Here is a 28000-nt window from a genome sequence, read left to right as displayed (position 1 = left end):
ACTTTGTTTGGTGTTTTCGGTATTTCTAATGAGATTATAATGAGATTACAATATCACACAAAATATCATTCTTAATTCTATTGATATGAAATCAAATTTAGTAAGAGTCTGAAAAAGGAGTAAGCGCACAGTTAATCATAATCTGGTGGGCGGTAAATACCATAAACGCCCTTGAAGCCTACATCTTGGAAGACTTCGTTGACTTTGAAGTGGATCCACATCCAACGATCAGCCCATTGTGCTAAAGGTCTGCCGTACCCGTAGGCTGGATACAAAAGCATTCTGGCATTTGCAAATGGTCCTTCATAGATCTCTACAAAATCTTCATAACTTTTCTGTAGGTAGAAATCAGTAAAAGCTATCTGTAAGTTGTTGTGAGGTCGATGAACAGTCCAAAAGCATTCGTCGTTGGGCTTGTAAGACACTGGGAAACCAGGGCTTGTAATCACTCCATATTCTGTATCCAAATGGCCACCACAGGCTGTAAAAAAGATATTTGAATTGAAGTTTTGTCAGGTGTATTATTCAGGAGCTACGTTTCCGTCATCAAATATAACAAGTCTAGCATTCAGGATGGTATTCATATTAAGCAGAGCAATCTTCAACATGACTTGGAGCTAAATCTTTAGCATCTAACTGGGTCTTATCTTGAACGAATTGAATAGCAACATAATAAACGAATTAGTCCTAGCAACCACATTGCACATTAGGGCAACATGAAAATTTTTATCTTTATCAATGACATTAAATACTAGCAATATCATATTGCTTGTAGATCAGATCTGATGCTTTTAACATGGTTGTGTCTCTCGTGATTACGGTGTCTTCAGAGAGTCATTGCCCATCTTTTATATGAAACATCTTTAAGGTAGACATAATTTACACCACACCACCTACATTAGATACCTCAAACTGTCGCATTATATTAAACTGAGACACTGTAACTAAGACTTACTTGCTTCCTTGTAATCCAATGTGAAGCCAGTGCCTGTATTGTCTTCACTGTAGTAAATAACCCTCATAAAATGGCTATTTCCAGTAAATGAGCGCGGTTTATTCACTTTTGTGAATGTGATGTACTCCTCATATTTCTGACCGTCGAATATCTTCACTTTGTCTTTTGCTCCAATTCCAAAGGTAGCGAAGTTGATATTAACCTTCTTTCCTTGATTAACTTGAATCATCCAGTGACAAACGTTCTTTCCACCTCCTACCGTTATTCTCCCACTAGAACCAGCCACAAGTCCTCCACAGCTGCTCTCTGGAAGCAAATGTTATGGTAGATGATTCGAAGATAATTTTTGTGACAAATGAAAAGACGTCTTCCGAACAGATTTGCAAATAATAAGAAAATGTCACAAAAGAAAGCAGTAATTTGCCTGATAGGTGTGACAAACTTCCACAGCAAAATACAGCACAACAAAACAGCAAAACACAATACAACACAATATAGCAGAACAGAATAAAACACACCAAATAAGGAACTTGTACAATTTAAAACAACAACGCAACACAATATAAAACGACACACAACAACACAACACAATATGAAACAAGATGAAATACACACTCTCGATGCCTTCTGAAGAAACCCAGCCTATAAGAATTCTGCTAGCCTTCTTCTTCGTGGAAGGAAATATCTCTATACATTGACTTTGCTGTTATACTTTGAAATATAGTGAATCTAGACACTCTCAAATTCAGACATTCTTGGTGAAGCTGTTCATTCCGATTTAATCACATATCCATGTATTCCAAATGAATTATGGGCAGAGATTCAAGAATTGTAATGCTAGTTAGCAATGAGTACTTACTGACACAAGACGCAGACTGGCCAGACCACGTTCCATTGGCTTGACATTGTCTTTTAGTTGACCCTATCAGCAAGTAACCTGGGTTACAAAAGTAATTTGCTGTGCTTTGGTACACTGTGTCACTCATCGTGCGCACTCCGTTTGATACAAAGCCGGGATCGCCGCAGTCAGTAACTGAAAGGTAAAATTTAGTTGCAATTAGACCTTGAATGACGAGAAAGTGTCAGATGCTTTAGTCGGCCAAGAAATAACTTTCAGAGATGGATTCATTGTCACTTCTTTACGTCCGATATCAAAGATCTGGTGCAGTTGATGGTACAAATCGATATGAAATTATTCATGATGAGAAGAAAGAAAATGGGTGATAAGGCTTATACTGAAAGCTATGAACATGGCCTCGAATGTGGCAATGCTAAGGGTACCCGTTATAAATGCTTTTTGAAAGAAAACCACAAGGTTGCTGTGTTCGTGCTTCGTTTACATTGAAAAGTAGATTCTACGCTCAAAACGTTTCATGTCGTGACGTTTTCCCTAAACTATAAAAGGAAAACTATTAAAGGACAGCATACTTGTGCATGTTGTCTGCGTGCCTGACCACTGCCCATTGTTCTGACACACTCTGAATGCCGTGCCACCAATTACGTAGCCGACATCGCAGCTTGTGTATACTTTGTCCCCATAGTTGAATCTATTATCAGAGTAGAAAGTCGAGTGTTCTGGCACTTTTGGCTTGCAACAAGAATTTGCTGAAAAGTAAAGCCAAAGGTAATAAATATATGAAGTTTTGTTTTTAGTATAATCATAGGACAAGATAATTGAAATATGAAAGATTGTGAACTTTTAGCAACCTAAACGTCCATCAAAAAGGAGGTCAAGCCTGTTTTATTGGACCAAAAGTGTTTAAAAAAACGAGTCTGAAAATCGATTGCCATTGACTGATGTATATCGATTTATTGAAAAACGTATCTAAGTTGTAATAGCAAGTTTTGGATCTTTGTAACAAAATATTCAAGATATCCAAGCCAGCAGCTGTAACTCTGTTTACCTTGACTTGCTACTTTTACAAATTCATCTTGGAATACGAAAAAAAACATCAAATATTTCCTTCTTTCCATTTGTACAAATGTCCACTCACCGATGCACGAAGGTTCCGTTCCTGACCATTTTCCATCAGCATTACAATGTCTTGTGGCTGGCCCCTCCAAACATTTTTGGCCGCCTGATTGACTGCAAGTGTATGTCGCTATGGCTGAATATTTAGTTCCATGACGTAATGTCACCTGCATGTAGGGTTTACTTGGAGGCATGCCACAATCAATCACTGTTGAATGTAAAACAAAATACAAAACCTGATGAAATCGTTTAACAGTATCATACAACAATATAGCGCACCTTAGACACTCCAAAAGATTTGGACCTCAATCTACGTAATATCTTAGTTCTTAGTAATATCGAAAATGTGTATGTTAATGTGTATGATTATTTTTTATTCCTTGTTTAACTTCATTAATGCTACCGTGTGTAAATTGAAAGCTATTTCCACATGGTCTTAAGAACGAGCACTACTCTTAACGGCACTTCGCCTCTATTAAATTTTACTGGGTTAATGATACAATGCGTTATTGTCACATTTCCCAATTAGCGGTTTGCATAATACTTTATCACTCAGAACTTTCCCTTGTTTGGACTATAAAATTTTAGATGAACAAAGAATAGTAATTCGTCAAGAAATTAAACATATAGAAGACATCATATTGATAGTTTTTCGGCCGATTTTGTTAAAAAATTAAAAAATCTGATAGAACGGTGTACACTTCTTATTTGTGAGGAGTACATAATCAGTATCTATTAAAGATGAACTTTTTTGTCTAAAAAATAATGTCCAAAGTTCAGCATTTCTTAATAAGCATGGGCTCTCCCATTAAGCTACTTTCATCAAAAGAAAGTTTGCAGAAACAAAAACACACTTCATCAAATTTTTACCATTACTATCAAAACTTACATTCACAAGTCATAGTTGCAGTATTTCCCCCAGTCCACTGACCATTGCTTTGACACGTACGCAACTCCAAATTATTTTGCACCAACCGATACCCCTTGTTACATTTAACTCTTGCAACACTGCCCTCTATCAATGCTAATCCAAGGATTTCTCCGTGTAGTGGGTTGGATAGTACTGGGCATTTAAACTCTGTCAAAGTCAATGTCGTTATTTTCATTCAATTCAAAAACAATTTGCAAACTTAACTGAATTTAAAAACAACTGAAGGCACTCTTGTTATGTACTTGAAGGAAGAAACACTAGATCGGGATTCCAACGGAAAATTCTAAATCTTGGAGATGGAAATAACTATGGAGAAAAAGATCTAATCGATTATGAGCGTTACAGTGGAAGTTCTGTGTGGGCTGGAGCGGAGAAAAAGCTTAATCTACTCTAAAATGCATCAAATTGATATTCTGTCTTTTCTTCTCGAATTGCCCTCTTTCTTTTTGTTTTTTTGTTTTCGAGAGCATCAACTCAGAGTCAAACCCTATTTATCACATCTGATGTTAAGGTTTGCAGTAAGATACTGATCAATGTTAAGTTAGGAAAACAAAAACTTCAAAACTTACTCGAGCAGCGTGGTTGGGTACCCGACCATTCCCCAGACTGTAGACATGTTCTTGTCGATGTGCCAATTAACTTATACGATGCTGGACACGAGAACCTAGCGACTCCATTGTAGAAAGTGCTGCTGACAGATACGGTGGCAGTCTCTCCTCTGAGAGTTCCACAGTTGACACCTAAACAGACATCATCAAATTAAGTACAAGATTAGCTGCATCTACAGTAATGGCTTCCAAGTTTTTCATGGACATTTTTCGGATTAAAAAATAAGTCAAGATAGGCTTTTGTTTCAAAATCGCAGATATTTTGAATGGTATTTGTACAACTCTACCAGCCTGCAAGTATATCTAACCTTTAGATATCCAGAATAAAGAAATAAACAAAAATGAGTAAATATCGAGTCTGTTGACTAGAGAAATGTAGTATCGCGTAAATTTGGTTGTAACAGGCCAAAATAGCAGCAAAACATATGTTTGTTACTTACGTGTGCAGGTAGGCTGTGTTCCAGACCACTTTCCATCAGGGTGACATAACCGAGTGCTAGGACCGTTGAGCTGATATCCAGCAGAGCAGCTGTACGTCACTTTCAGTTTTGACCTAGATACATGACCGTTTGCAACATCGTTTATGTATGGACAGGCTATCTCTATATGAAATAAAATAGAAGAATTTAAGAGTTCAGAACATCACCCAATGTGATTCATCTAGTCTCAAAACAACACTAGCCAACTTAACTCAACTCAACTCAACTTAACTCAAAAGTTTTTAATAAAATGCAGCCTAAAAAGACAGTTAAACTTGTACTATACGTGGCAAAGGAAAAGAAAAGCTTGTCAATCATGGGCTTCTAGATACAACAAACAGTTGGTATTCTAAAAGCAAAGAATATCATGTTTAAAGTTGACTTTGTTTGAGAATTGGTCAAAAGACTTACGATTGCACGATTTTCCGTCTCCCAATAAACTATATCCAGATTTGCATTGGCATTGATAACTTCCAAGAGTATTTTTACAGTCTTGAGAGCAACCATGATTGCCTCGTTCACATTCATCATCATCTGTAATTTAATAGTGTTTTGTGTAAAGCTACAGTTGGGTCAAAGTCACATACTCGTTAAACTCTACCACCAGCCAGATAAGAGCAATCAAGAAGAATCCATATTAGCTATAGGACGTTTACCTCGATGTCTTTCGAATGCCTAGCTTAACTATATATAACTTGAAAAATCATAGTTTGTTTAAAAAGCAATTAGGATCAAACAGTAAGGTCTACAAAGCTTAAAGAAAGTGTATCTGTGAAAACAGCATGCTTCCAGCTGAATGCAGCTCACTCTAATTCAATTAGCATACAATTAGCCTCGTCTAAACCAATGAAATCATAGAACATATGGCAGCATTTCATCAGCAGACTTGATGATCATGCATGCAGCAACAATGGACAAACAGACTCAATTTTATCAAAAGTTTCACTTGTTGTTATTTGCACTTCGCAAAGGAAAAAATTGTCATTAGAAAGTTTCGCGTACCAATGCAGAGTAATTTTCCACTAAGTCGATATCTCGCTGGACATGTGCACCTGAAACTGCCAATTGTATTTATGCAGGTATGGCTACATCCTCCATTGTTTTTGCTGCATTCATTTATGTCTAAATAGAGAACATTTGTTGTTGTTAAGTAAACTTACAGTGAGAATCTGAAAGATTCGTACAGAAACTGATAGAAATCTGACAGACCCAGTAAGCTTACTTGCATACTTAAGTATGTAAATGATTTAAAGGACATACGAAAAGACAGAGCTTGGAGCACGGCAAAAATGAATAAGGCTGTTTTCATTTCATACATATTCTATTATACAGATTATAATTCCCAATCCAAAAATAAGGGCAAATACTATAAGGGCTCAAGTAATTTTCTAATAAATAAAATTGAAAATTTTTACGAAATTTTCTTTAAAACTTGCTGCTTGCAGGAGCATTTTTTACAATAGTCTAAATCTATTCTCGGGAACAGCAGATCAGCGTTATGACATCACAATAACGCCACGGGAACATTTCGTAACAAAATCATCCACGCTCATGGGCTTTAGTACATAGAAAAAAGAATAGAGAGTCATTGGCAATAAAGGACTGTTTTTATTACGCTATTTAATATGGCATTATTTGTAGTTGAACACCTTTATTTTCACTTTTAGTTATTGGCACAAATCATGTTCATACAAGTCTTTATACGTCAGTAATGGGTGCTGACTAATTCCTTACCTTGACATGTATGTCCGTCCGAAGCAAGTACATAGCCAGCCGGACAGTAGCAACGGTATCCTCCAACGAGTTCCTGGCAATTATTTGCGAAGCATGGTGAAGAAGCACAGTTGTTTTTTGCTAAAGCAGAACAGAGTTAGTCAATTGAAGTTATGTTGTCATTGGCATGAACCAGAAACAAAATGCCTCGGGTGGGAAGAAATCCTTTTTTGGTGAGTATTTTAGCAAATATATTATTTAGCGATTGAGATATCACCAGTGTTATACCTGATGGAAACTGAAAATAAACTGTCTCTTTGGCTTGGTTTGTTAGTACCGAGACCAACTTAGTTTGATCTAATAATCCATCTTTTCACGATAATCTCCTACTGTACGTGTGACTTCAAGTGCTGCAGCTGCAAAGCTAATAAAACTCGGAGCCACGTGAAAATAGGAAATTATCTTGCAAATGTGGATTGAAAAAGCCCTGTATCTCACAAAACCTTTGATAAATTCAACTGCATTTTTTCATAAATAGAGCAATTTTAATGCGCTCTTCAGATCTCACCTTTACAAATAAAATAATTCTGAAAAATATTTTTATGAAATTATCACTTCACAACGCTGTTATAATATACATACGTTTGCAGGTCACTTGAGAGCCAATCCAGCTTCCTTTGACGCAGGATTTTCTTGTATTGTCCGAAGTTGTGTAGCCAGGCAAACATTCAACTTGAGCAGCTGAGGCCGTTTTTGAAATCAGTCGCCCGTACACTGGAATGTCAGGCGAAGGGCATCCGACCGCTGTAACATTGAAGAGAAAAATATTAAAAAGATTAAGATTATCGATCAAAGGAGGTTGCAAGTTAAACAGTAAGAAGAAACAGAAAAAAATCATGGTCTCAAACCTGAGCCTACTTCGTATCTAAGAAGTTCAATACTCAAAAAATGAAAATCTGTTTCACGTTTGTCGACAATCACGAAGAACATTGTGATAGCAAAGACACTAAAAGTACCTTGCTCGCATCTTGAGCCACTGAATCCCTCAGGGCAGACACAAGCGTATCTCTGATATAAATCGATGCACTGTCCACCATTGTTGCAAGTTGATGAGCCACAATTGTTTCCATCAGACTTTGCTACCGGTTGTCCTTGTGGGCCTTCAACAAACAAACATACAGCGTGATGGAACTAATGTACAAGCTTGTAAAAATAACAATCATTTGGGGTATAAATGTTTAAAACACGCAGGACAAATTTGCGCTGGATTACAGGAAGAGGGAGTAATATGTAGAGCCGCGAATTGAGAAAGCGACCATAAGAGGTGTATTGGTAGGGGGCTGCGCAAGGGCCTCCTTGTTAATTCGATAGCACTACACAGTTTGTGCCCATCTACTCCCGAGGGACCTTTTTGAGATTCCTGCCTCCATCGGATCATGAAGCTTCCAGCACCTCTGTTAGGGTTTGTGCAACAGATGGAAACTAATAAAAATGCAAAATTATACGATTGTTCCTAATCTATAGATGGTTGGTGTTTCTTAGTGAATAGGTGGAAAGATGCGGGTAGAGTGTAGGAAATAAACATGCATTAGGTAATGTATACTTACGGTGAGGGCATCCATAGATTTCCATTCGCATTGCGATTCGCGAGCTGGATGAATCTTTTCCTGGTATGATTCTGATCAACCATGCGTAAAACAAGACCTCGTTTCTTACGATGCCGTAAGAATTTGTGTTTGCATTCATTTTACTTCCAGTTGGCTAAAAGATGAAAAAAAGAGAATAGAGTTAGCTGATGCAGCATTTCTTCTGATTCACCAATTACGATAAGCAAGTCAAGTATGCCAAGAGTGTTACGGCACTGAACTTTCATTGAATAGATTGCTGTAGAGAATGTAAAAAGAGAAAGAGCAGCTCTAGCCTGACTCTCAAAGAACGATCTTGGGCAATTAATCATGATTTTGACTCACTGGATTGTAAGTAGTCCAGCCGGCGCTCGGTGTAAGCTTGTATTGGATCGTATAGAAAGTTGCGAATTCTCTGACGGTGGAGATGTAATGTCCCTGTGTGGCAATGCCGGTGACTTTATGGTAAGAGCCAAGGTCAATCTACGATAAACATATCCTTATTATCTTCGAGTGTCAGCTCTATTGATACTAACTTTCAAGAGACTGTAGTCAACAAAGTAATGTAAAATGAGCTCTGTTTGTTAGAAAGATAATAGTTTGACATTAAATCATGGAACAATTTTTAACTAAGAATCTTTGCCATCGTCAAAAATTTTACCATTTACAGATCTAGCAGAAGACAGTGCACCCAACATGGGTCTAAAACTACATTTACTGATCATAGCAGGGGTCCTTCCAGCTTTGGCGGAATTTCGATTTTTGAATAATAGGATGTTACCCCTTTTAAGTAAAAAACTTGAACAATCATATCGAAGTCCCATCAAAAGGCTTTGCTACTTTAGGCATCAAAAGAAGTGTTTATCCTTTCTCTAGCAAATGAGTCAAAATCTGCTTAGAAGAATTGACACAAGCAGGGTCTAGGCGTGATGACTGGAAATTTTATTCTTTTCTTGGCTCTATACATACTCAGTGTCATATCGATGACGTAAATCAAACATTAGCAAAACTTTCAATTCATTTGTTAACATTGATTTTTAGAAAAACTTAGAGAGGCCACATGGCTATAAATAAAAAATATTAAATAAATGTTAAAATCACAATAGCACATTGCACAAACAACATACCAGCCATTTGAAGATTTCAATATTTCCGACCCACTAGGTTTTAGCCTCACAATCTCAAGTACTCAAGAAATCGTTTCGCAAATAAGAAGAATGTTAAGAGATTCTTCTTACCTGGATGTAAGGATTGTTATCATTTGGTGACCAATGCGCGAATGTTTGTGAAGCGGTCCTTGGTGTATTGAATAAACGCGCCATAGATGGGGAAGATCCGGACAAAGACGAGCTTGCGGTAATACGACTGTCCGGTATTTCTTTTGTGCTTAAACCAAGTGGCTTGACACAGCCTATCAAAAACATTGAAAATATATTCAGGATTTGAATTCATATAACGATTACACATATGTTATGGTTCTTGTTATGAATGGCAAACTCATACATACCTTGTCTAAACACCTCCGAGAATTATTATCTTGTCAATAAGATGATTATAATTAATATTATAATTTTAATTTAATTGGCAACTTATTGGCAACTTGCACAGTGTTTGCATTATTCATATTTTTTGGAACCGAATGCCAAATATGATGTCCTCTTTATCGGACTGTTTACGCTCATTTGGAGTGAAAATGTTCTTGGATGTCTCAGGGTATAAGCAGCATTTCTTTCAATGATAATTCATAATAAAAATGGGGTTCAAACGATTCATTGAACATTTCAGTCATAAACAGTTGCAGATTTATCTTGCAAATCGTTGCAGATCTCTCGTGCAGTCAATTAATTTGCTACATGTGCTTCTGCTTTGGAACACTCAAAGCACGTCTACTTTCTTTTCCTCTTTCTTTATAAAAATTATAATTTGCTCGCATATGAAAAGTTTAATGCTGGGGACGAAAATAAACTTGGGTCGTTTTAGCTGCCTTTAAATTCTGAGAACTGTTGCATTCACTGAAGGATTATAACGTCATCTGAATATGACAATCAACAAAATCTAGAATTCTTACTGTATTGATACAAGTCATACTGTGCAGCCTTTTCAGCAGTTCCCTCGTGGATGAGCAATGACTTAGTGTAGAATGTGCACCTTTTGGCACTTTTGTCGAAAATGAATGATCTGCATTTGTACCCCATCTGAGAAGAGGTGCATCTTTGGGCACAAAGCTTTGGGTGGCTGTGTGATTCAGTGGATATCACAGAGCGTAGATGTGAAGGAAGTTGCCACTCTTTTAGCACTTGATATTCTCTTAGGTCGTTGCGGACTAGAAATTAACAAAACAAATATATTATTTGGAATTGTAATAGCAATGAAAATAATTCGAGTTGCATATAGCGGACCTAAATTGGCTTTAAATGGAGCACTTGATAAAATGTGACATAGATAAAATAAAGTTAAAGGTCATGATCAGTCAAGGCAAAGTAAAAAAACTTTCGAATCTCTTCTTGACAGCATTATTGTTAAGAAAGAAGACCAATGAAAAAAATGGATGCATAATTTGACATGTCTAACTATTTAACAAAAATGCTGTAAAATTATCATATAATGGGGCAGACAGAAAAAAGTTGTTCATAGAATCATTTTGTAAATCTTCATTGATTTTAGCGCCCATTTTGTGTTTTGTTTTGATTGATGGATGACACAATCAGTTATAGCTATGGCAACAAAATCACTCACAGTCGCATGCAAGCGAGGGCTCAGTTTTGATGATATTTCCATGACTCTGCTCACTGAAATCAGCCCATGCCAAAACATCACCAGCGGTGTGTTTACAAGACATTGTTAAATCATAAATTTCATTTGCAGACAGAACTCTTTTCCAAACATTTAGCTGGCTCATGTCACCAAAAAACGATTCTGTTGGCGTAAATGAGCCACCAATCTCATCTTGTTCCTCTCCAACGACAAATAGACCACCTTTTCCAATCACTTGTCCTTGTTGGAATGCAGCAGTTGATCTGAAAGAGAATAAACATCGATAAATGTACGTCTCCAATGAGCAATTTCCAGCAGCGTTCTAAATTCACTTTGTTTGGCGCTTGAGATTTTGGGATGGTGACTCGATATAATGTTATCAATTCAATTGCTTGATCTTAGGTATTTTAGGCAACAGAAGCAACTACATAAATAATTTTACAAAAGTGACGGTTCTTTCTTAAGAACATTCAATGTGATTATTTCTTTATTTATGTAAATTTATACCGCTTGAGTTCTGCGCCATCTTTGTATGCAATCCAAGTGCCAGTTGCACTTGACCAGGTAACTGCAATGTGGTGCCATTCTCCATCATTAGCAGAGAAGCCCAAATTCGCGGTGACGTTGTTGATAGTCAAGTCAAAACTTGAGTAGTCAGTCAATACAAAAGCATTGTCGTCTATCTTTCCATTATGTGTGTTTGCATATGAAAGCGGAGTTCCTTTGCTGTTAAGATCTGATGTTCGCATCCAAAATGCAACTGTTAATTGCGACAAATCGTATTTTCCTTCGATAGCTGAGAATGTTGGGGCCTCTCGGTTTTGGAATCCGATATCAAAATCGCTTCCTAGTTCTAAAAAGGGCGACAAAGTAAACTTAAGAGTAACAGACGTAGGCTTTCTAGATTAAACTTTTTAGCACATTTGGATGTTTAGAACTACATTGTCAGTATTGTATATTGCTGCCTCTCTTCCAAAAGGTCATTGACTTTCACAGAATACGTATGAATTTTCAACCAAAGCTAGCAATTTTCAGATAAAATGAAAAGACTCCCACGAAAGGTGTGCGAGTTCTTCACGGAGTGACTTGATGAATCTGTGATTCAAAGACGAATCTCACAATGTGGGATTTACTTTATGATGCTAAAAAATGAGATGCACATAGTCATAACTAGGTATCGTTTCGTTTGTCAAAATAAAAATAGAGTCAAACTTAGAAAGAAATTTTCGATGAACTAACTTTTGTCGCAGAGTTTCCCTCCATAGCCTGGTAAGCAAGAGCATTTAACGTCTGTGCTCAAATCCTTGCATGTTACACTATGTTTGCATGTGGTGTGTTGGCACATGTTTGTTTTCTGTTCACAACGAAGTCCAAAATACGGCTCCTTACAGTTGCATACAAAACCATATTTTGAATCTGAGCATTCCCCACCATTCATACAAGGTTCACTTGAGCAGAAATTCATGTTTGTCTCACATTGTTTCCCAGTAAATCCTGTCACAAAAAATCATGACTAGGTTACTACTAATTTGAAAGAAAATCCCAAGCTCGATTATTTCTTGAAACAGTGTTTACAGAAAACACAGTTATATAAACGTAGTTTTTTATGATTATCAGCAGTTTTCACAAAATTAAACAGCATGTCATAATATTGCACTGAGCTTTCAAGTAACACAAGCAATAGCCTTTCTTCGATGCTTTATAACTTACAGCACCATTGAAATATCAATCGCTGCATACCTTGGCAGAAATTGGAATTGAAAAAAATTATAGAGGATTAATTTGTGAAGGTTAATACCTGTCTTGCACTTGCAAGTAAAGTCGGTCCTAGTGCTTTCACAAACACCGTCATTTTTGCATGGCTGATCTTGACAAGCATCAATGAATGTTTCGCAAAATTGGCCCGTATAGCCATCGTTACAAACGCATTTGAAAGAATTATCCGCCAAATCCCTGCATTGACCATTCTGACCACAAAATCCTGCCCTACATGTCCCGATTAGGGTTTCACAATTTTTGCCTGTTGATCCAGCAGAACACACGCACTTGTACCCTTGGAACTGAAATCAGAAAGAGGTTACAATTTTTCCCCTCTCTTTATTGAGAGCTTACATACGAAGTAAGACCAAACAAAACCATTTGGAGTCTTTCACACTTTTGCCATTATTAATGCAATGCAAGCAGCTAAAATGATCTGCAAGCAGCTAAAATGATCTACAAGCACCAACAAGAAACTTATTTATGAATATGTAAAACGTAAAAAGTGTATATAATGTATATGAATATGCCAAAACTAGCAAAAACCTTATCCAGACACTTTCCACCGTTTAAGCATGGCCTCAAAGCACATTCGTCGACCTCTTTCTCACATCTGCTTCCCCAAAACCCTGCCTTGCATTCACATCTAAAGCCAACTTTTAGATCAATGCAGTGGCCACTATTTAGACATGGACTCGACGAGCATGAATCGACATCTACAATAAAATTGAAATTTGATAAACTGCAAGAAATTTAGAGTTTCCTAATGATGCCTATGCTGGTAAAAGGAATTAAGCAAGACGCAGTAAAGTTATTAAACCTAGAGCTAGGATATTTTTCCTGTGATAAAAGAGTTGTTATCTATTTACTGAAGCTGCCATTTCACATTCGATGCTACCGTATATGATATGCTTATAAACGGCAGAGAAGTGTTAAAAAGCATATTTGAAATCAATTTGACATGCTACGTTGGAATATCGTTGCTAGACTAGAAGTTCTTTATTGCATCTCTAAAGGCAATTTATAGTTTCATGAATGCAAAAGTATGAGAAACTCGGATGGGAGTGCATGATGGGCGATGGTATCGAAGATTGTGTCATTTTTTACAGCTGAGACAATCAAAAACACCATAGTATCTGTTAAAAAAAATTCGTCCTGAAAGAGAGACATCTTTCATGATTCGAAACCCACGAAATTTTGCCCTAAATGTTTGCAGGATAGTTCATTTTACCAATAGCCATTTTAGTAACACAGTTTATGAATTTAATCTTCGCGACAATGAAAAATACATTCAAAATCAGAATATAAACAGATGTTATTGTCTCTCATTCGACCTCTGAGTTAAGCGTACTTGCTAATAGAATTTTCATAGAAGCTACAGTTTAGTTCACCAAGAACACTAGAAGATTATCTTAAAGAAAATGCACAGCAGCAGGAACAACACTACTCCTTTTTCAATTTCTACACACCTCTAAAACTTTAAATCATGTTAAAAGTTGTGAAATTATTCTTGAGTTACTGTTATAATTCTTGCTTTTTGCTTTAGCTTCTGCCCTCACTATAGTTGTGTTTGAAAATTGTAAATGTCGCAGACAAGATGAGCTTGTGTCTTTCTCAATTACAAGCAGCACAAATTTGTGTAGTTTCAGTTGTAGTAAACTTCTAATTTTATTAAAATGAAAGACACAAAAATATTTGCCAGACCAATAGCCATAAAATTTGGATATGACTATCCAGAGTAACCGTTGCCTGTGCACTCGCAATTGGTTAATTTATTTACACAATCATCTTGGAATGACTATGAAGATGACAGCACAAAAATTTTGTAAAACGTAACAACCATATTGGGAATGCGTATAACACAGCGATATTACAAAACAAAAAGTTTTAGAAAAGGAGCAAAATGGAAGGGAGGGAAATACACCCTAGAGAAAAACGAAGAAAGGTTTGCTAAGACATTCTTACACTAGATTTTTAAGGGACCAGTTTCCTTTAAACATTTAAAAAATTCTCATATGACTGGTTTTCAAGGTGAAAAAATTGTCTTACCAACACATTTTGATAGGTCATCAGCCCCTTCGCCGTACGTCCATTGCAGTCCTGGGCAATCAATGCAGTTCACTTTGCCGTCTTCATGTTGATAAGTACCCTGCTCACACGGCGAGCATGATTCAACTCCTGTTACTGAGTAGGTACCAGGCTGGCAACTTGCTACAAAATATATTTATAGTGTTTGCTTAAAACTTTTCTTTTTGTTGAATCAGAATGTTTTTTGTTACGTTTGAACGAGATTGATACTTCAATGACTGTAAATCTGCTTAAATTCTATTATAATTTATCGCGAATCGCTGATTAAGCACTCCCTCAAATAACAAACCACTCGACTAAAAATCCGAACGAGTTAACAACCTCGTACTTAAATAAAAGACACTTGCATCGAAGTCACGAAGTGTATAGTATAATTCATAGTGTTAAAATAAAGGGTAGTTAACATTTTTGCAATTTTTTACTTAAAATAAAGGTTAAACCTTCTTTGAAGATTATGTTTCTGCCATATATCATGCGCCCTCGTCAAAAAAATTATTAAAAGGCTTGGCATTTATTCTATAATTTGCGATAGTTGAGTATTCCTTCAAGTTAGGTTTGCACCTCGAACAGAGATTAAAATCTAAAATTTGAATTGCTCCCGAATCCAGATACTAGGCACCAGAAGTATGCGTATTTTCCAGGAGTTCAAAAAAATAATTTTGTTTCAATGGCTTCTTAATGACTTCCCATCTTTGGAAACTCATCTTAACAAACTCTCCTTTGAAAAGTAACACATACCCTAATCATCTAGATAAAACCGTGCCCACTGCCTAGTGTGTATAACTTAGAACCGAGGGTGAGGAAAATAATATACGAGTATAATATACGGTAATATAGAGACTTTCATGAGTAAATAAACACTAAGCACAAATGCTCTATTTCGACCACTTACTCAGTTCTTAACCAAGCGAGAAACAATATTGAATTTCACAGCTTCCTACTTCGATACTTTAAGAAACACAAGAGAGAACATTTTTTACTGCATATTTTCTTAAAATGCATTGAATAACACAAAGACCTTACTTACTTCCACAATCATAGCGAGACTTTGCCCCGGGTGTCACTGTCGTTGTACCTGCAGGACAGGAAACGTAACTCTTTTTCCCTGACCCTTCAACGTAGGTGCCTGGAGGTGCTGTTTTACAAGGAGCAAAACCAGTATCCGAAAATTCTCCTGGCTTGCATAACTCTAAAATGATGAAATATCATAGAAATTCGTTTCGTGCTGGAATTTGTCATCAGAAAGACAAGAAAGTACAGTAAGATTGCATTCCATATAATTGAAAGAAAGCTGAAGCAATTTTGCCAATCAAAAAATGTTGCCCAAGAATGTATCAAAAATTTTGCCAAGGAAAGTAACAAAAAGCTTGACAAGGATTGCAGCAAAACAAAGCGCAGTATCAACAATACTAGCAAAAAAGTAAGTAAGCATCATGTTATCAATTCTGCAGCAAAAATTGGGGTAAGAAATGTAGCTACTTCCAAAATGTAGAATTTGGCCTAGGATCGTAGCTAATTTCAAAATTAGGAAAGCGAGGTACTCACTTCTACAGGATGTTTCATTTCTGACGTCATTTCCTACAGTCGTACTTCCTTCAGGACAGGAAATGCATGACGTAGCTCCTTCGTTTGGTTGGTAGGTTCCCTTTGGACATGGCTGGCAAGTACCAGTTGCCAAATTTTTAAACTGCCCAGCAATACATCCAGCTAAAATGCAACGCAATGGGTGAGGTTCCACTCAAGTCATCGCTAAGACTTTATTTGGTTGGAATGTCGAAATAATATGGAAAGTTATTTTAATGAAAGCATAGACGTACGAAGCATTTCAAAAAGGGTGGTACATGTTGTCATAACAGGGGCACCTCAGTAAGCTGCAAATAGGTACTTTAACTATGTATCTGAAAAGTAGGGGGCACGTGCTCCCCCTTATTCCCCCAAATTCTCCCTGTTTCCACCTGATTCCCCCTGATTTTTCCTGATTCCCCTGTTTCCACCTGATTCCCCCTGATTTTCCCTGATTCCCCTGATTCCACCTGATTCCACCTGATTCCCCATGACAACCCTGGTTCCACCTGATTCCCCCTGATTCAACCTGATTCCACCTGATTCCTCCTGACTCCCTCTGATTCCCCCTGATTCTCCCTGATTCCCCTTGATTCCCTCTGGTTCCACCTGATTCCCCCTGATTCCACCTGTTTCCTCCTGACTTCCTTTGATTCCCTCTGATTCCCCCTGATTCCACCTGATTCCTCCTGACTCCCTCTGATTCCCTCTGATTCCCCCTGGTTTTCCCTGATTCCACTTGATTCTCCCTGGTTCTCTGTGGTCCCTCCTGCTTCTAACGTCTATGCATAAAAGACCCTCCCTTTTTTAGCTCTGCCCCTTGACAGTAAACTGTCACGTTAACATACGACACAAACGATTGATAAATTTGTAAAAGTTTTCATAAAACTACCTGCATTATATTTGTCTTTCATTACCCTTATAGTCACAACAGTCAATTGAAATGGTGATGCTAATACAAGAATCCAAAGCTGACTGGAAACAGGCAACATAAACTTGCAATACGATTTTCGACATTATGTTTCTAAATAGGCCAATCAGAAACGCAAGCACATGAATTTGATTTGCAAAAAAACGATTATTAGTACCGCATCGTTTGTCACTAGTTTCTTCTTCATTGTACACTTCACCATCTCCAGCACAAGACAGTTTAAGGTTGTTGTCGGAATATGGATCTCTTGAAAATCCTTGGATGCTTTGGTCAATGGTTTGAGGAGGCGTCGACTTCATCTCTTTTATGACATTAGGCAATACGTCATTTTGCATTCTTGTTTTCATCTCATTACCATCGGGGTCCTTGAATAGATTAGCATAAAGAGTCAATGTTTAATAAAAGACATTCAGCAAGTGAAAATCTCAACAAAACTGGGTAGCAGACAGTGAAAAACAGCTGGTAGGGGAGGGAAAGGATCGATAGGAGATTGAAGAGAGGGGGAATAGGATAGGAAAGGGGTGAAAATGGTTTTTACTCGGTTACTCGGTTTTAAAGAAAGTGCTTGAAGTTCTGCGACGTATTTCACATTCGTGAGGGTAGAAATGCAAATACATTATGAAATTGTGATTCCCATTGTAGAATCGCCATTGAGTCTTTTCTGAACCAGGCTGACAATAAAACTTTGTGGATTTACATTGGTGCCATGACCCGGGCTAAGAAATATGATTTTTCTAGCTAGTAAGAAATTTTCATGAATAGAGTCAGTGAAACAAATGCTTTCCGACTTTTGATTGAAAAGGCTCAAGCATAGCAAAAATACGGAAAGCGCTTTGAAAAACAAGGTGCTAAGATGGAACCGAGCAAAGGAAGCAAATAACAAAGAAGAAAGGCCGACAGCCTGAGTGTTTCACGCCAAAGGTCGACAGCCAAAGTTATGAAAGATAGAAGGGGGAAGTTGCCCCGAACGGCGGAGGATGTCTTTATCTAAGCAGAGATTTCAACACACGCTCTTGATTAAGACAGGCTTTTACTGAAAGTTGAATTTTTCATTCAAACCGCACTTTCCTACAGATGTAAAATTCAGTAAATTCTTAAGCTTACCTTTTTAGCATCTTCCTTTGATGTGGTAACTTTCAATTCGATGCGAATAGACAGATCCTGTAACGATCTTCTCGCTCTTCGTTTTACAACACTGGTAGGTCCACAATGAGCCTTCATTCCTTCTTTTGTACACTGATCTCTGCACAAGGCCTTTAAGGATGTTTTAATTTTTTCTTGCGCTGCTGCGCTGCTACAGTCTCCATTGTACTGATAACTCATGAACAAGTACACATTAAGTCCAGAAGGCGCTGTTTTAGCTAAAAAGCAACGAGTCCCACATGTTGAATAGACTTTACCATGCTATTTCAAGTGCCCGAAACGAATGCAAAGAATTAGCACAAACTTTTCATTTTTAAACGGGATTTTTAAAGGTTTCGCTTTCTGCTGAGGTGCTTCTAACTTTCGAAAAGCTTCGGCTAAATTCCTTGGTGTACAAAGAAAAACATAAGTTCCTATCAACATTGCTTAACGAATGACAGTCTACTGATGTAAAAACAATTCTTTATAAAAAAACAAACATTTTCAGATTGAAATAGGGAATAGAAACACTTAGGGGCACATTGTAGAAATGCATTCTCTTAGCAGGGCACCCTAGAGGGGCAAGAGGCAGTGTTTGACATAAGGTACGGGGACGTGCCATTATTTAGGGGTACCTTTATGTCGAGCGCTATTCAGTGCAATGTCGGGTTCGTTTAAAAAATGATTACTAGCATCTCAATGAAGAAAGCTGTCATCGAAACTAGGGTTGAGCAACCATGATAAAGGTAAAATTACTTACAGATACAGTCAGGAATTAACTGGTTAACAGTTCTTGGCGGCGCATAGACTCCTACCCATTTTTCGTTCATGCATTGGTAGAAGATAGGAGGGACTTCATTCGGGAAAAGGCCAGTTGGACAGGCAATGATAGACATTGACCCATAATCTACCGACATACCATTTCGCGGAGGAGGAAGAGGATCACATGTCGGTGCTGTTATGAAAGATTAAAAGTAGATTAAAAAGAATTTTAGGTGTGAAGCCATAGAAATTACAATTATGGCCTTTTAGGGTATGAAGTCCAAAGTTAAAAGTACTAGAAATATATTTAATGATGTCATCACTTACGAACTTCATTCAGCCGTTATCTAAATGTAAACCTATAATAAATAACATCTAACAATATACAAGAGAGGAAAAATATTTGCACCTTCAGGTCTTCCATAAAAAGTGCGGGTGTCCACCTAAATATCATTTCAGCTTTGTACACCAATTGGGAGATGAACTTTCATCATACAATGAAAATAAACTTATTTACACAATTATTTTGATAAGAGGTAGCACTTCTAGCTTTACAAAAAACTTCTTAAATGTACCTTTGATAATCACGTTGAATATGCATTTTTCATTGGAATTCCCAGACGGGTCAGTTGCCTTGTAAGAAACTGGTGTTGTTGATCCTTGTTGAAAAATACTATTGGGAGGTGTAGGCGTGTAAATATCTATTTGGCACTCAGAACTGTTGCCACAGTTGTCGGAGTAGGTCGGCTCTGTCCATATAACTCTTTCCTGTGTCTTTGAAGTTTTCTTTATAATGTTTTCGTCTGGACATTTTAACAGCTTCGGTTTCTGCTTATCTGAAATGGAAATTATATACATTTAGAAAACTTTGGTAGATACCAATTTCTTTACTCTTACAAAAAATATCGTTGCTTGTCTGCTCTTTTTCTGTACGTGAAAACACATTTGCGCAATTGGATAAAAGATATCTAAAATCAAAACATACATATGCTGAAGTTACAAAATTTGAAGCATTTTAGCACAAAGGAAATCAGGACGATTGATACTCAACCTAGAATTTCAACGAAAAATTTGCACTCGGCCTTGTTATTGCTAGCATCTGTAGCAGTGAATTTGATAGCCAAACTCTTCTTGATATCTGTGATTCCAATGTTATATGAACGACCAAGCTGGTAGCCAGGAGGTGTACTTTCTATGGTGATTGGGCCTCCGCTGTTGTCGGTAACACCGATTGCGTCAAAATTGATAACACCGTATGACCGGTCCAGCAGGGTTGTGTTTGAAAGACTGATTCCATTAGCACACTCATTTTCATTAGCAAATTTTGGTCTTTGTATGTCTAAGAAGAACACGGGTGTTATTATTTTGAAAAAAACAAAACATTATATCTTTTGGCAAATTTATAAAGTTAATCTTTACTTTCAAAGCAACGAAAAGGCAACGAGAAAACAGAATATTGAGCTGCTATCACGATAATCTACCTGTGCAATTGGGGGCTACAAAATTTCCGGCACCAGTTGTCCATTTCCCTACCGGTCCGTTGTTGTTTGAACAAGTTACCGATCTTGATCCGCTTAACTGGTAGCCTAACGGACATTCAAAACTACAGATTTCTTCGACTTTTGTTTCTCTCTCAAAGCAATTAACAGCAGCGCTCCCAGTCAACAACTTTTCATGTCCTTTTGGAATTTTAGGGCAAGCAATTTCTAAAAATGAATAAAACTATTGATTGATAGAATCTGCATTAGGTACAGTCCCTACCAAAGGTCTTGGAACACTAACGTAAATTTTCAAAGGCAAATTCAGCCACCCGCCTCTCTTACTAGGAACAATGTTGATTTACTAAAAGAGGAAAGGGGTTATGGAGCACGCTTTTCGTGTGGCTTGTATTTTAAACTATAAACATTGTTCTTGGGGGAAAGGAGGGTGGAAGTAGTAGCATTTGGAAAAACAAATGAAAAACAGAAAAGCACAGCGCAAAGTGTTGGGCGTTCTAAGTAATTTTGGCAGTAAATGTAGAAATTTATTCTACAAATGGAAGGTTAACAAATTCTCAAACACGGTCGGTATGTCTATGTCTTGAAAATGAACTCCAAATCTTGAACAACACTAAGTTTAAAATTAAGCTTAAAAAACGAAAATAAAAAAAGCAAAACAAGGTTCTAAAAATTGTAACGAAAAACAAATGATTTTGTAAAATTCTGATAAATTAAGGCTGATGCAAATTATGAGCAGCGGCGGCACCCTGTTACCGAACCTATTAACTTATGGCAAAATAATCAATAAAATATCTTGCCTGTAGAGGCCATTTTAAAAGAAATAAACAGCTGTATGAGTTTTAGCCAAGAGACTCAATTAGCTATCACTCTGTCTTACAATACAAACCCACGACAGTGGAATATTGCTAAAATCTTGTTTCCTTTAATACATCATGCTAAGAAGTACATCGCAACAATAATCTACTTGTAAATACCTTTGCAGGAGAATTCTTCTCCAGACCATGTCTCTGATGAAAGGCACTCCCTTACTTTTGTTCCGTTGAGATGAAAGTATTTGTTTCTACAAGTGTAGTTGCATTTTATCCCTACACCGTAGGAATCAGATGCAACATCAATATTTCCACGGCAAAGTACTTCGTAGCTATTCGTATTCTGCATGATGGCTGCTGGGCACCTCAGGGCTAGCAAAATGGGAATGTCAGTTTGATAAATATGTTGTTCAAAAGCCATGCTTAAACCGAAGGTATTTCACATTGTTGAGACAAAAAAATGCAGACGGATGTGACAACATAAAGTCCAAAGATACGAAGTTTCAAGTTAGACTATTAAAGTACATATTTAATAACCTCACCCTGTCTTCATGGTGGCACATTAAAATTGAGGTTTAGGCCATTTTAGAGGATTTCGGACCAATAGGACGTTAAGAGGATTTAGAACCGATATTCTTTAACTGAAGATTACTCCGTATATAGAGATTAGAGAATAAGGAGTTCAGAGGCAAAGTGGCGAAAAAATAGGGGCTCGGAGATCCCGACCATCTGAATCCTCTTTTGGCTTACAATCCAAAATATTCTACATCCCTAAGCTTTTACCATTACCAAATTAGGACAGCTGCTCCCTCACAAATCTGCTTAGTTTATCATGCTGTATATATGCAGACAAAAAACCATTCACAGCGAAAACATCCTCTTGAATGACGCAATTAAAGGAATCAGCTGATCAAATTTGGAACTTTGTATTTCAGCCAATTGTATGCCTTTATCTAACAGTGATATTCTTGCCGAGAGGGAAACTCAAGAAGATTCATTAAATTGCTTTTTGAACGTTCTGAGCCTATTTGGTGAAGAATTATTCCCGATCAAAGAGAACACGATTGATTGAGGATCATTGTATCACACCATGAATAATGAGAAAGGGAAACATGTTGACAAAACAAACCATGCAAAGTGTATATTGCAAACTTGAATATTCAAATATGATTTTATAATATGGTCAGCAATAAGATTCATTCACTGAGATCAAGGAATAGGCTAGGGTTTTATTAGCTATTTGAAAATTTGAAAATAGTAACATTAGGACCATCTTTTGGTCACACGTTGGAAAAATTGGAGTTACGTTGCTTGGCGAAGCGGTTGTAGATACTGAGGGCACAATCTATATCATACAACTCATTTTTTGTGCTGTTCTTCTTTTACAAACTGCTTTGAAAATATTATGTTCAAATCAAGAACATCTACTTCATAAAACTCAAAACGGGAGCTTAAAATGGGTTGACTGAGTAAATGCATCGGGGGTATGACCCCCGATAACTTCAACGTGTGACTGACGCCCTTAACCCGCAACATATGTGCCTCTGACTTCCTGCAGCAATTTTTGTCAAAATTACATAAGGTAACGATCTACAACAATACAAAACAATAGATGAACAGTGTCCAGTACTTACGTAAGCACGTTGGAGTAGATCCCGAGAAAATTCCTTTATGGTTACATGTTAAAACATCATTGCCATGCAATTTGAATCCTCCATTGCATCTGAAGATACATTTTGCACCGTATTCATTCTTTCCGCATTCAGTGGGGTTGTCAATGAATCCATTATTGATACCGTTCACAGGATTACACTTTACCTCTGAAGAAAACAATGAACAGTCTCTAAGCCTCAAATGCAGGTGATGTTTTCTACACAAATAATTATCAGATCGTTAAATAATCATTTATCAAAATGAAATTGTACCTCATTTGAACAAATTATCTCATTTTATACCATGATGGTGATATTAGTGAAACCTGTTTTGCAGAAGTACTCGAGCAAAATTGCCCCTTTGTCTCCTGTACTTTCTTAGCTTTCTTTAAAGAGACAGAGAAAACAGAATCTAAGATGCGTGCAGCATCAAGTTGTATGGGTATAAACCAACGGATACCTATAAAGGCATTTGACTCAAAACTTGATAAAAATCACACAAAAGAAAACAAAAGTGTGAAGCTTCAGTCTTCTGTTACAGCTGTTGTCTCTGTACTTTTTGCCTTAGCTCTTTAGCTTTGTCTCTATAGCTGTTTTCGCATTGGCTTTGATTGGCTCGGGGGCGAGCGGGGCCTTGTGGCTTCAAATATTTTCTTGACGGATGAAAATTTTGATCTTTTCATGTGATTTATTTATCTAGATTTAATGTTATCAAAGATAAAACCTTAGAGATTGTGGTATTTTCTAACTACAAAAAAACATGGACTGACAATTATGTGAAATATTATGATATAATTAAGCATAATAAAACAAAGTAAAATAAAATATAATAAGATATAATGAAATGAAATAAAATATAATAATATAATATAATAATATAATGAAACATAATATCATATAACATTACAGAACATAACATAACATAACATAACATAACATAACATAACATAACATAACATAACATAACATAACATAACATAACATAACATAACATAACATAACATAACATAACATAACATAACATAACATAACATAACATAACATAACATAACATAACATAACATAACATAACATAACATAACATAACATAACATAACATAACATAACATAACATAACATAACATAACATAACATAACAAAATATAATATAACCCTGACTAATCTATAACGGTTCAAAGGCTGTTATTTTTGCGCTCATATTTTTGGGGGGACTATATTCGGAGGAGTCATAATCAGAATTCAGAAGAAAATGCAAAATCAATTTTTCAAATTTTAAGGAAAAGTTGGTCATGATTCCGAGAAACATGAGATCAGGCTGCAAAGATGGCAGTTATTTGAAAAAGTCACAGAAAAGATAGCTAGTGACGCTCCAGAACATTTAAGATAAAAAGCATTTCAAACAAAATGCTAGAAGTGCGTTAAAAAAAATTGAAGAATAGAATTCGTTATTCTCTCATTTTCTCTCGGTAATGGTGTGTAACCGCGTTGAAGGGAGAAAATGATGTCTTTATATTTAATTCCAAAGATAAGCTGGGCTAATATTTGAAAGCTTGTTGACATCCAAGGAATCGGGGCTTATATTCGGCGGGATCTGTTTTTCGGAAAAGATTTTATTCGAAACGGTGCGGTACTCTAAATGGGTTGGAAATGATGCTTTTAGACAGTCAATTATCTTTTTCTAGTTTGATCGAGATAAGAAATAGAAAGGAGTACTCGTTACGACTGTACTCGTTACTCATTTGGTCACAAACCCATTTGGTTCTGTTAATCTACTTTCGGGTTCAATTCAACATTGCCCTTTCTACACTAAATCTAGAATGATTCAGTATGATGCTTGCTTTAAATCTGTGGACTAGTATATTTTTCCATACTTCTACTTACTATCGCACGAAAGTCCGATGCTCGGATTTCCAGTGTATCCTAGTTTGCAAGTGCATTGTGCTACCTGAGTGTTGCCAGTAGTTCCGTTTGTGCCGGAGTTAGAAGGACAGGCTTTGCAAGCAGTTACCATGCCAGCTCTGTCTCCATATGTGTCAACAGGGCAACCTGGAGAAGAATGGGGTTTTCTAGTCTTTTCATGTAAAAAAATACTAAATACTAATGCAAAGATTATATCCACACAAAAATGAGATATAATTGAATAACTGCAAAACATCACAGTTTAAAGTGCGTGGTACGAACCTGCATTCTAAACTGGTACGGTGCATTCTACTTTGGTAAACAGAAAAAACTCTAGCTTACAGTTACGCACACAGACACGATTCTTCTTTATCCCATCTGCGTAGCTATAGATATTTGTTTGGATGGACAAACTCGACCAAGAGTCGTGCCTTAGGAAAGTTTTTAAACATGGCAACAAATACATAAAAGCCAATAGAGTGTTTCTATGTATTTAATCTCGCATGCAGCTGTAGAGTAAGTGGTCAAATGTTTATCAAGGGGCACAATCCTGCATGGCTCCCCTACAATGGCCTGATCTTAAGACCGCTAACTTGAAAGTCAAAGTGAAAGTCAAGGGTCTGGAACACAGGCTACCCTACAGTTATTTGAGTGTTGACTACCCTGGATACAAGATCCTCTTAAACTCAAGTGTGGAAATGGAAAATAGCGGAGCACAGAAGCGGGGTATGTGGGGTAAAAGATGCAGATTTACAAATTACAGCTATCTTGGTTTATGAAAATGTGACATGCGCCATCACAATGAATATACAATTAAAAGTATTGCTTATTCTTACGATGACACGTTGAGCCAGAGCTCTGCTTTTCAGCGGTGCCATAATACCCAACTTTGCAAGCACATTTGTATTTGCCGCTCTTCAGATTGCAACCACAGAATGCATTACTGTCACATCCTTCTCTGCATTCTAACGGGTCGACTGAAGCTGTTTCGTAATCTTTCTCGTAAGGATCTGAAAAGCAATTACGTTTTATAATTCAAAGTGGTATTGAAGAAAGCAAGCATTTGGAAACATTCTACTAAAGCTTATCGTCTTCGTCGAACACTCTTCAGCTCATAAGACGTTAACATCTACCCATTTGTGAATCGAAATTCTGTACTCTGAAGAGTTTCAGACGAAAAGCTTTAGTAACATGTTTGCATTTTTCAAGGCCATTTTTAAAAATCTATATGCAACCTCTCTAGAGTTTTCAACCTTCGATTTTAAAGACAAATGTATGGTCCAAACAAAAAGGTGCTTGTCTTTATTCACGAAAGCAGTGTTTTTGACTCGAAAGGGAGTTGTTCCATCGCTCTTTACATTCCCATATCTTTCTCATGTTCTATTCACCCCGTAATTTCTGGATAGCATTGTAATGAAAAACCTAAATTACCTCCTCTTATTGACTTTGCCAAGTTTGTGAGGTCAGTGAAAGTTGGTTGGTAGATGTAAAGAGAAGGATCAGTGGCCAAAGTATTCTGCATGAAATTCTGATCGAGCCCATCTGTAATGCCAACAGCATACATCTCAACGAAACCCAACTGCTTAATCTTGCGCACATCTGGTGTCAAGTCAATGTTCCAAACTACAGTGCCATCAGCTCTCATATTTGGCCTTCCATCGCTCAAAACCATGATCACTTTGTTGGCTTTCTGCCTATAATAATACTTTTGAGGGTTGCTAATTAACTGCAAAAAAACATTGTACGCATCTTGAAGGGAGCCTTGCATGTTAGTCATAACACCCATGTTGCCACTTTGGTAAGTAACTTTCTCAAAATCACGCGCAAAGCTGAAAGTAAATGGATAAAAATTCATTATTAAAACAACCAATATTAAACTTTACAAAAAGATGTCCTTGTCGGGAAGCAATACTTTCTGAAACCAGTGCACTAGCTGCAAAGGTTGCTCACCCCAGTTTCCAGCATACTAACTGAGACTTATTTCACAATGGCTTAGCATAATTTGCTTGCATGCTGTGACTGAAGCAAATTTGCTGCTGTATCTAAATGATATTAAAGTATCATATTCGTTTTGGTAAGGAAGTTCAACTTAAAAAAGTTAAGGCAAGAAAAACTAAGTTGATTCACTTGGAACAAGTGACTTCACCAAACCAATAAATCAGCCAGCATTATATATAGCAAGTACACTGTATTTAAGATTAGCACATGGCCCTAAAAGGTGGTATTGCTGGAAAAGGCTGGAGTCGCTTTCATTCACATTAATAGAAAATAGTTTAAGAAGAGCATACCGACACTTGTGACTGGCAGGCCCTGTATCTTTCGTGAGATAATTCAACTCCAGTCTATGTGTAGATGCGAAGGTTCCAATAGTGATTCTGGTTGCATTGAAAGCCACCCTTACTTCAGTAAGTAAGGCGTCGACAAAATCTTTCGCAGCATTCCAGCCACTTTGCATCATACTGCCTGACTTGTCTATCAGGATGATTAAATCTGACTCCCCATGCTCAACTTCACTTCCCCAACAGTTGAGAAATTTTCTGCTAACGCTATTAACTGCGCTGTTTTCCTTAAGAGGTCTTTTGTAATCTTCGCATGTTAGGGAGGTACAAAACTCGATATGCAACGAGCCAACAAAAATTAACAGAAGCAGCACTGGGTTCATTTTGTCTGTCACTGTCCCTAGACATCAGACAAAGTACTTCTCTTCGCCCAGTTGTCAGGTCTTTATTCTACACTCTTCACACTTTAACTAGATGTTCTGGGGCCTCTTGTCAATCATGTGGCCAGTCAATGACGAAATTTGACTTAACTTGATCAGCTTTTGTTTATACAGGTGAGCGTCTGCTCAAACATGAATCAATCTGGCCGTTACACCAAATA

General features: G+C 37.1%; 1 protein-coding gene across 1 annotated transcript; it reads right to left on the bottom strand.

The window, feature by feature from the left end:
* Positions 1 to 2: 2 nt before the first annotated feature.
* Positions 3 to 28000, bottom strand: LOC135685886 (sushi, von Willebrand factor type A, EGF and pentraxin domain-containing protein 1). Its single transcript, XM_065201976.2, has 37 exons — positions 27409 to 28000; positions 26552 to 26949; positions 25957 to 26130; positions 25103 to 25267; positions 23204 to 23389; positions 21735 to 21941; positions 20743 to 20967; positions 20313 to 20600; positions 19837 to 20097; positions 19260 to 19454; positions 18482 to 18738; positions 17535 to 17742; positions 16429 to 16590; positions 15911 to 16072; positions 14845 to 15006; positions 13342 to 13511; positions 12836 to 13097; positions 12277 to 12531; positions 11545 to 11890; positions 11020 to 11300; positions 10352 to 10606; positions 9522 to 9694; positions 8629 to 8766; positions 8266 to 8419; positions 7675 to 7818; positions 7301 to 7462; positions 6680 to 6799; positions 5948 to 6067; positions 5357 to 5479; positions 4907 to 5068; positions 4428 to 4598; positions 3817 to 4005; positions 2950 to 3135; positions 2384 to 2560; positions 1815 to 1988; positions 956 to 1261; positions 3 to 481 (listed from the first exon to the last, which is right to left on the bottom strand). Exons 1-37 carry the CDS (start codon positions 27780 to 27782, stop codon positions 132 to 134), a joined length of 7842 nt encoding a protein of 2613 aa, XP_065058048.2. The 5' UTR covers positions 27783 to 28000; the 3' UTR covers positions 3 to 131.

Source organism: Rhopilema esculentum, chromosome 6 (assembly GCF_057945365.1).
Source record: "Rhopilema esculentum isolate cy_ngs chromosome 6, ASM5794536v1, whole genome shotgun sequence".
Taxonomy (NCBI): Eukaryota; Metazoa; Cnidaria; class Scyphozoa; order Rhizostomeae; family Rhizostomatidae; genus Rhopilema; species Rhopilema esculentum.
Note: the sequence above shows the minus strand (reverse complement) of the source record. Positions and strands in the feature narration are given on the sequence as shown.

Bases quoted from the DNA above. Each gene is read 5' to 3' on its own strand.
- LOC135685886 (XM_065201976.2), bottom strand. From the start codon at position 27,782: ATGAACCCAGTGCTGCTTCTGTTAATTTTTGTTGGCTCGTTGCATATC. The intron at 4,006-4,427 runs GTAAGTTTTGAA...TGACTTTGACAG, and splicing joins TACCCAACCACGCTGCTCGA to AGTTTAAATGCCCAGTACTA. The intron at 1,989-2,383 runs GTATGCTGTCCT...TTTACCTTTCAG, and splicing joins CACGCAGACAACATGCACAA to TTACTGACTGCGGCGATCCC.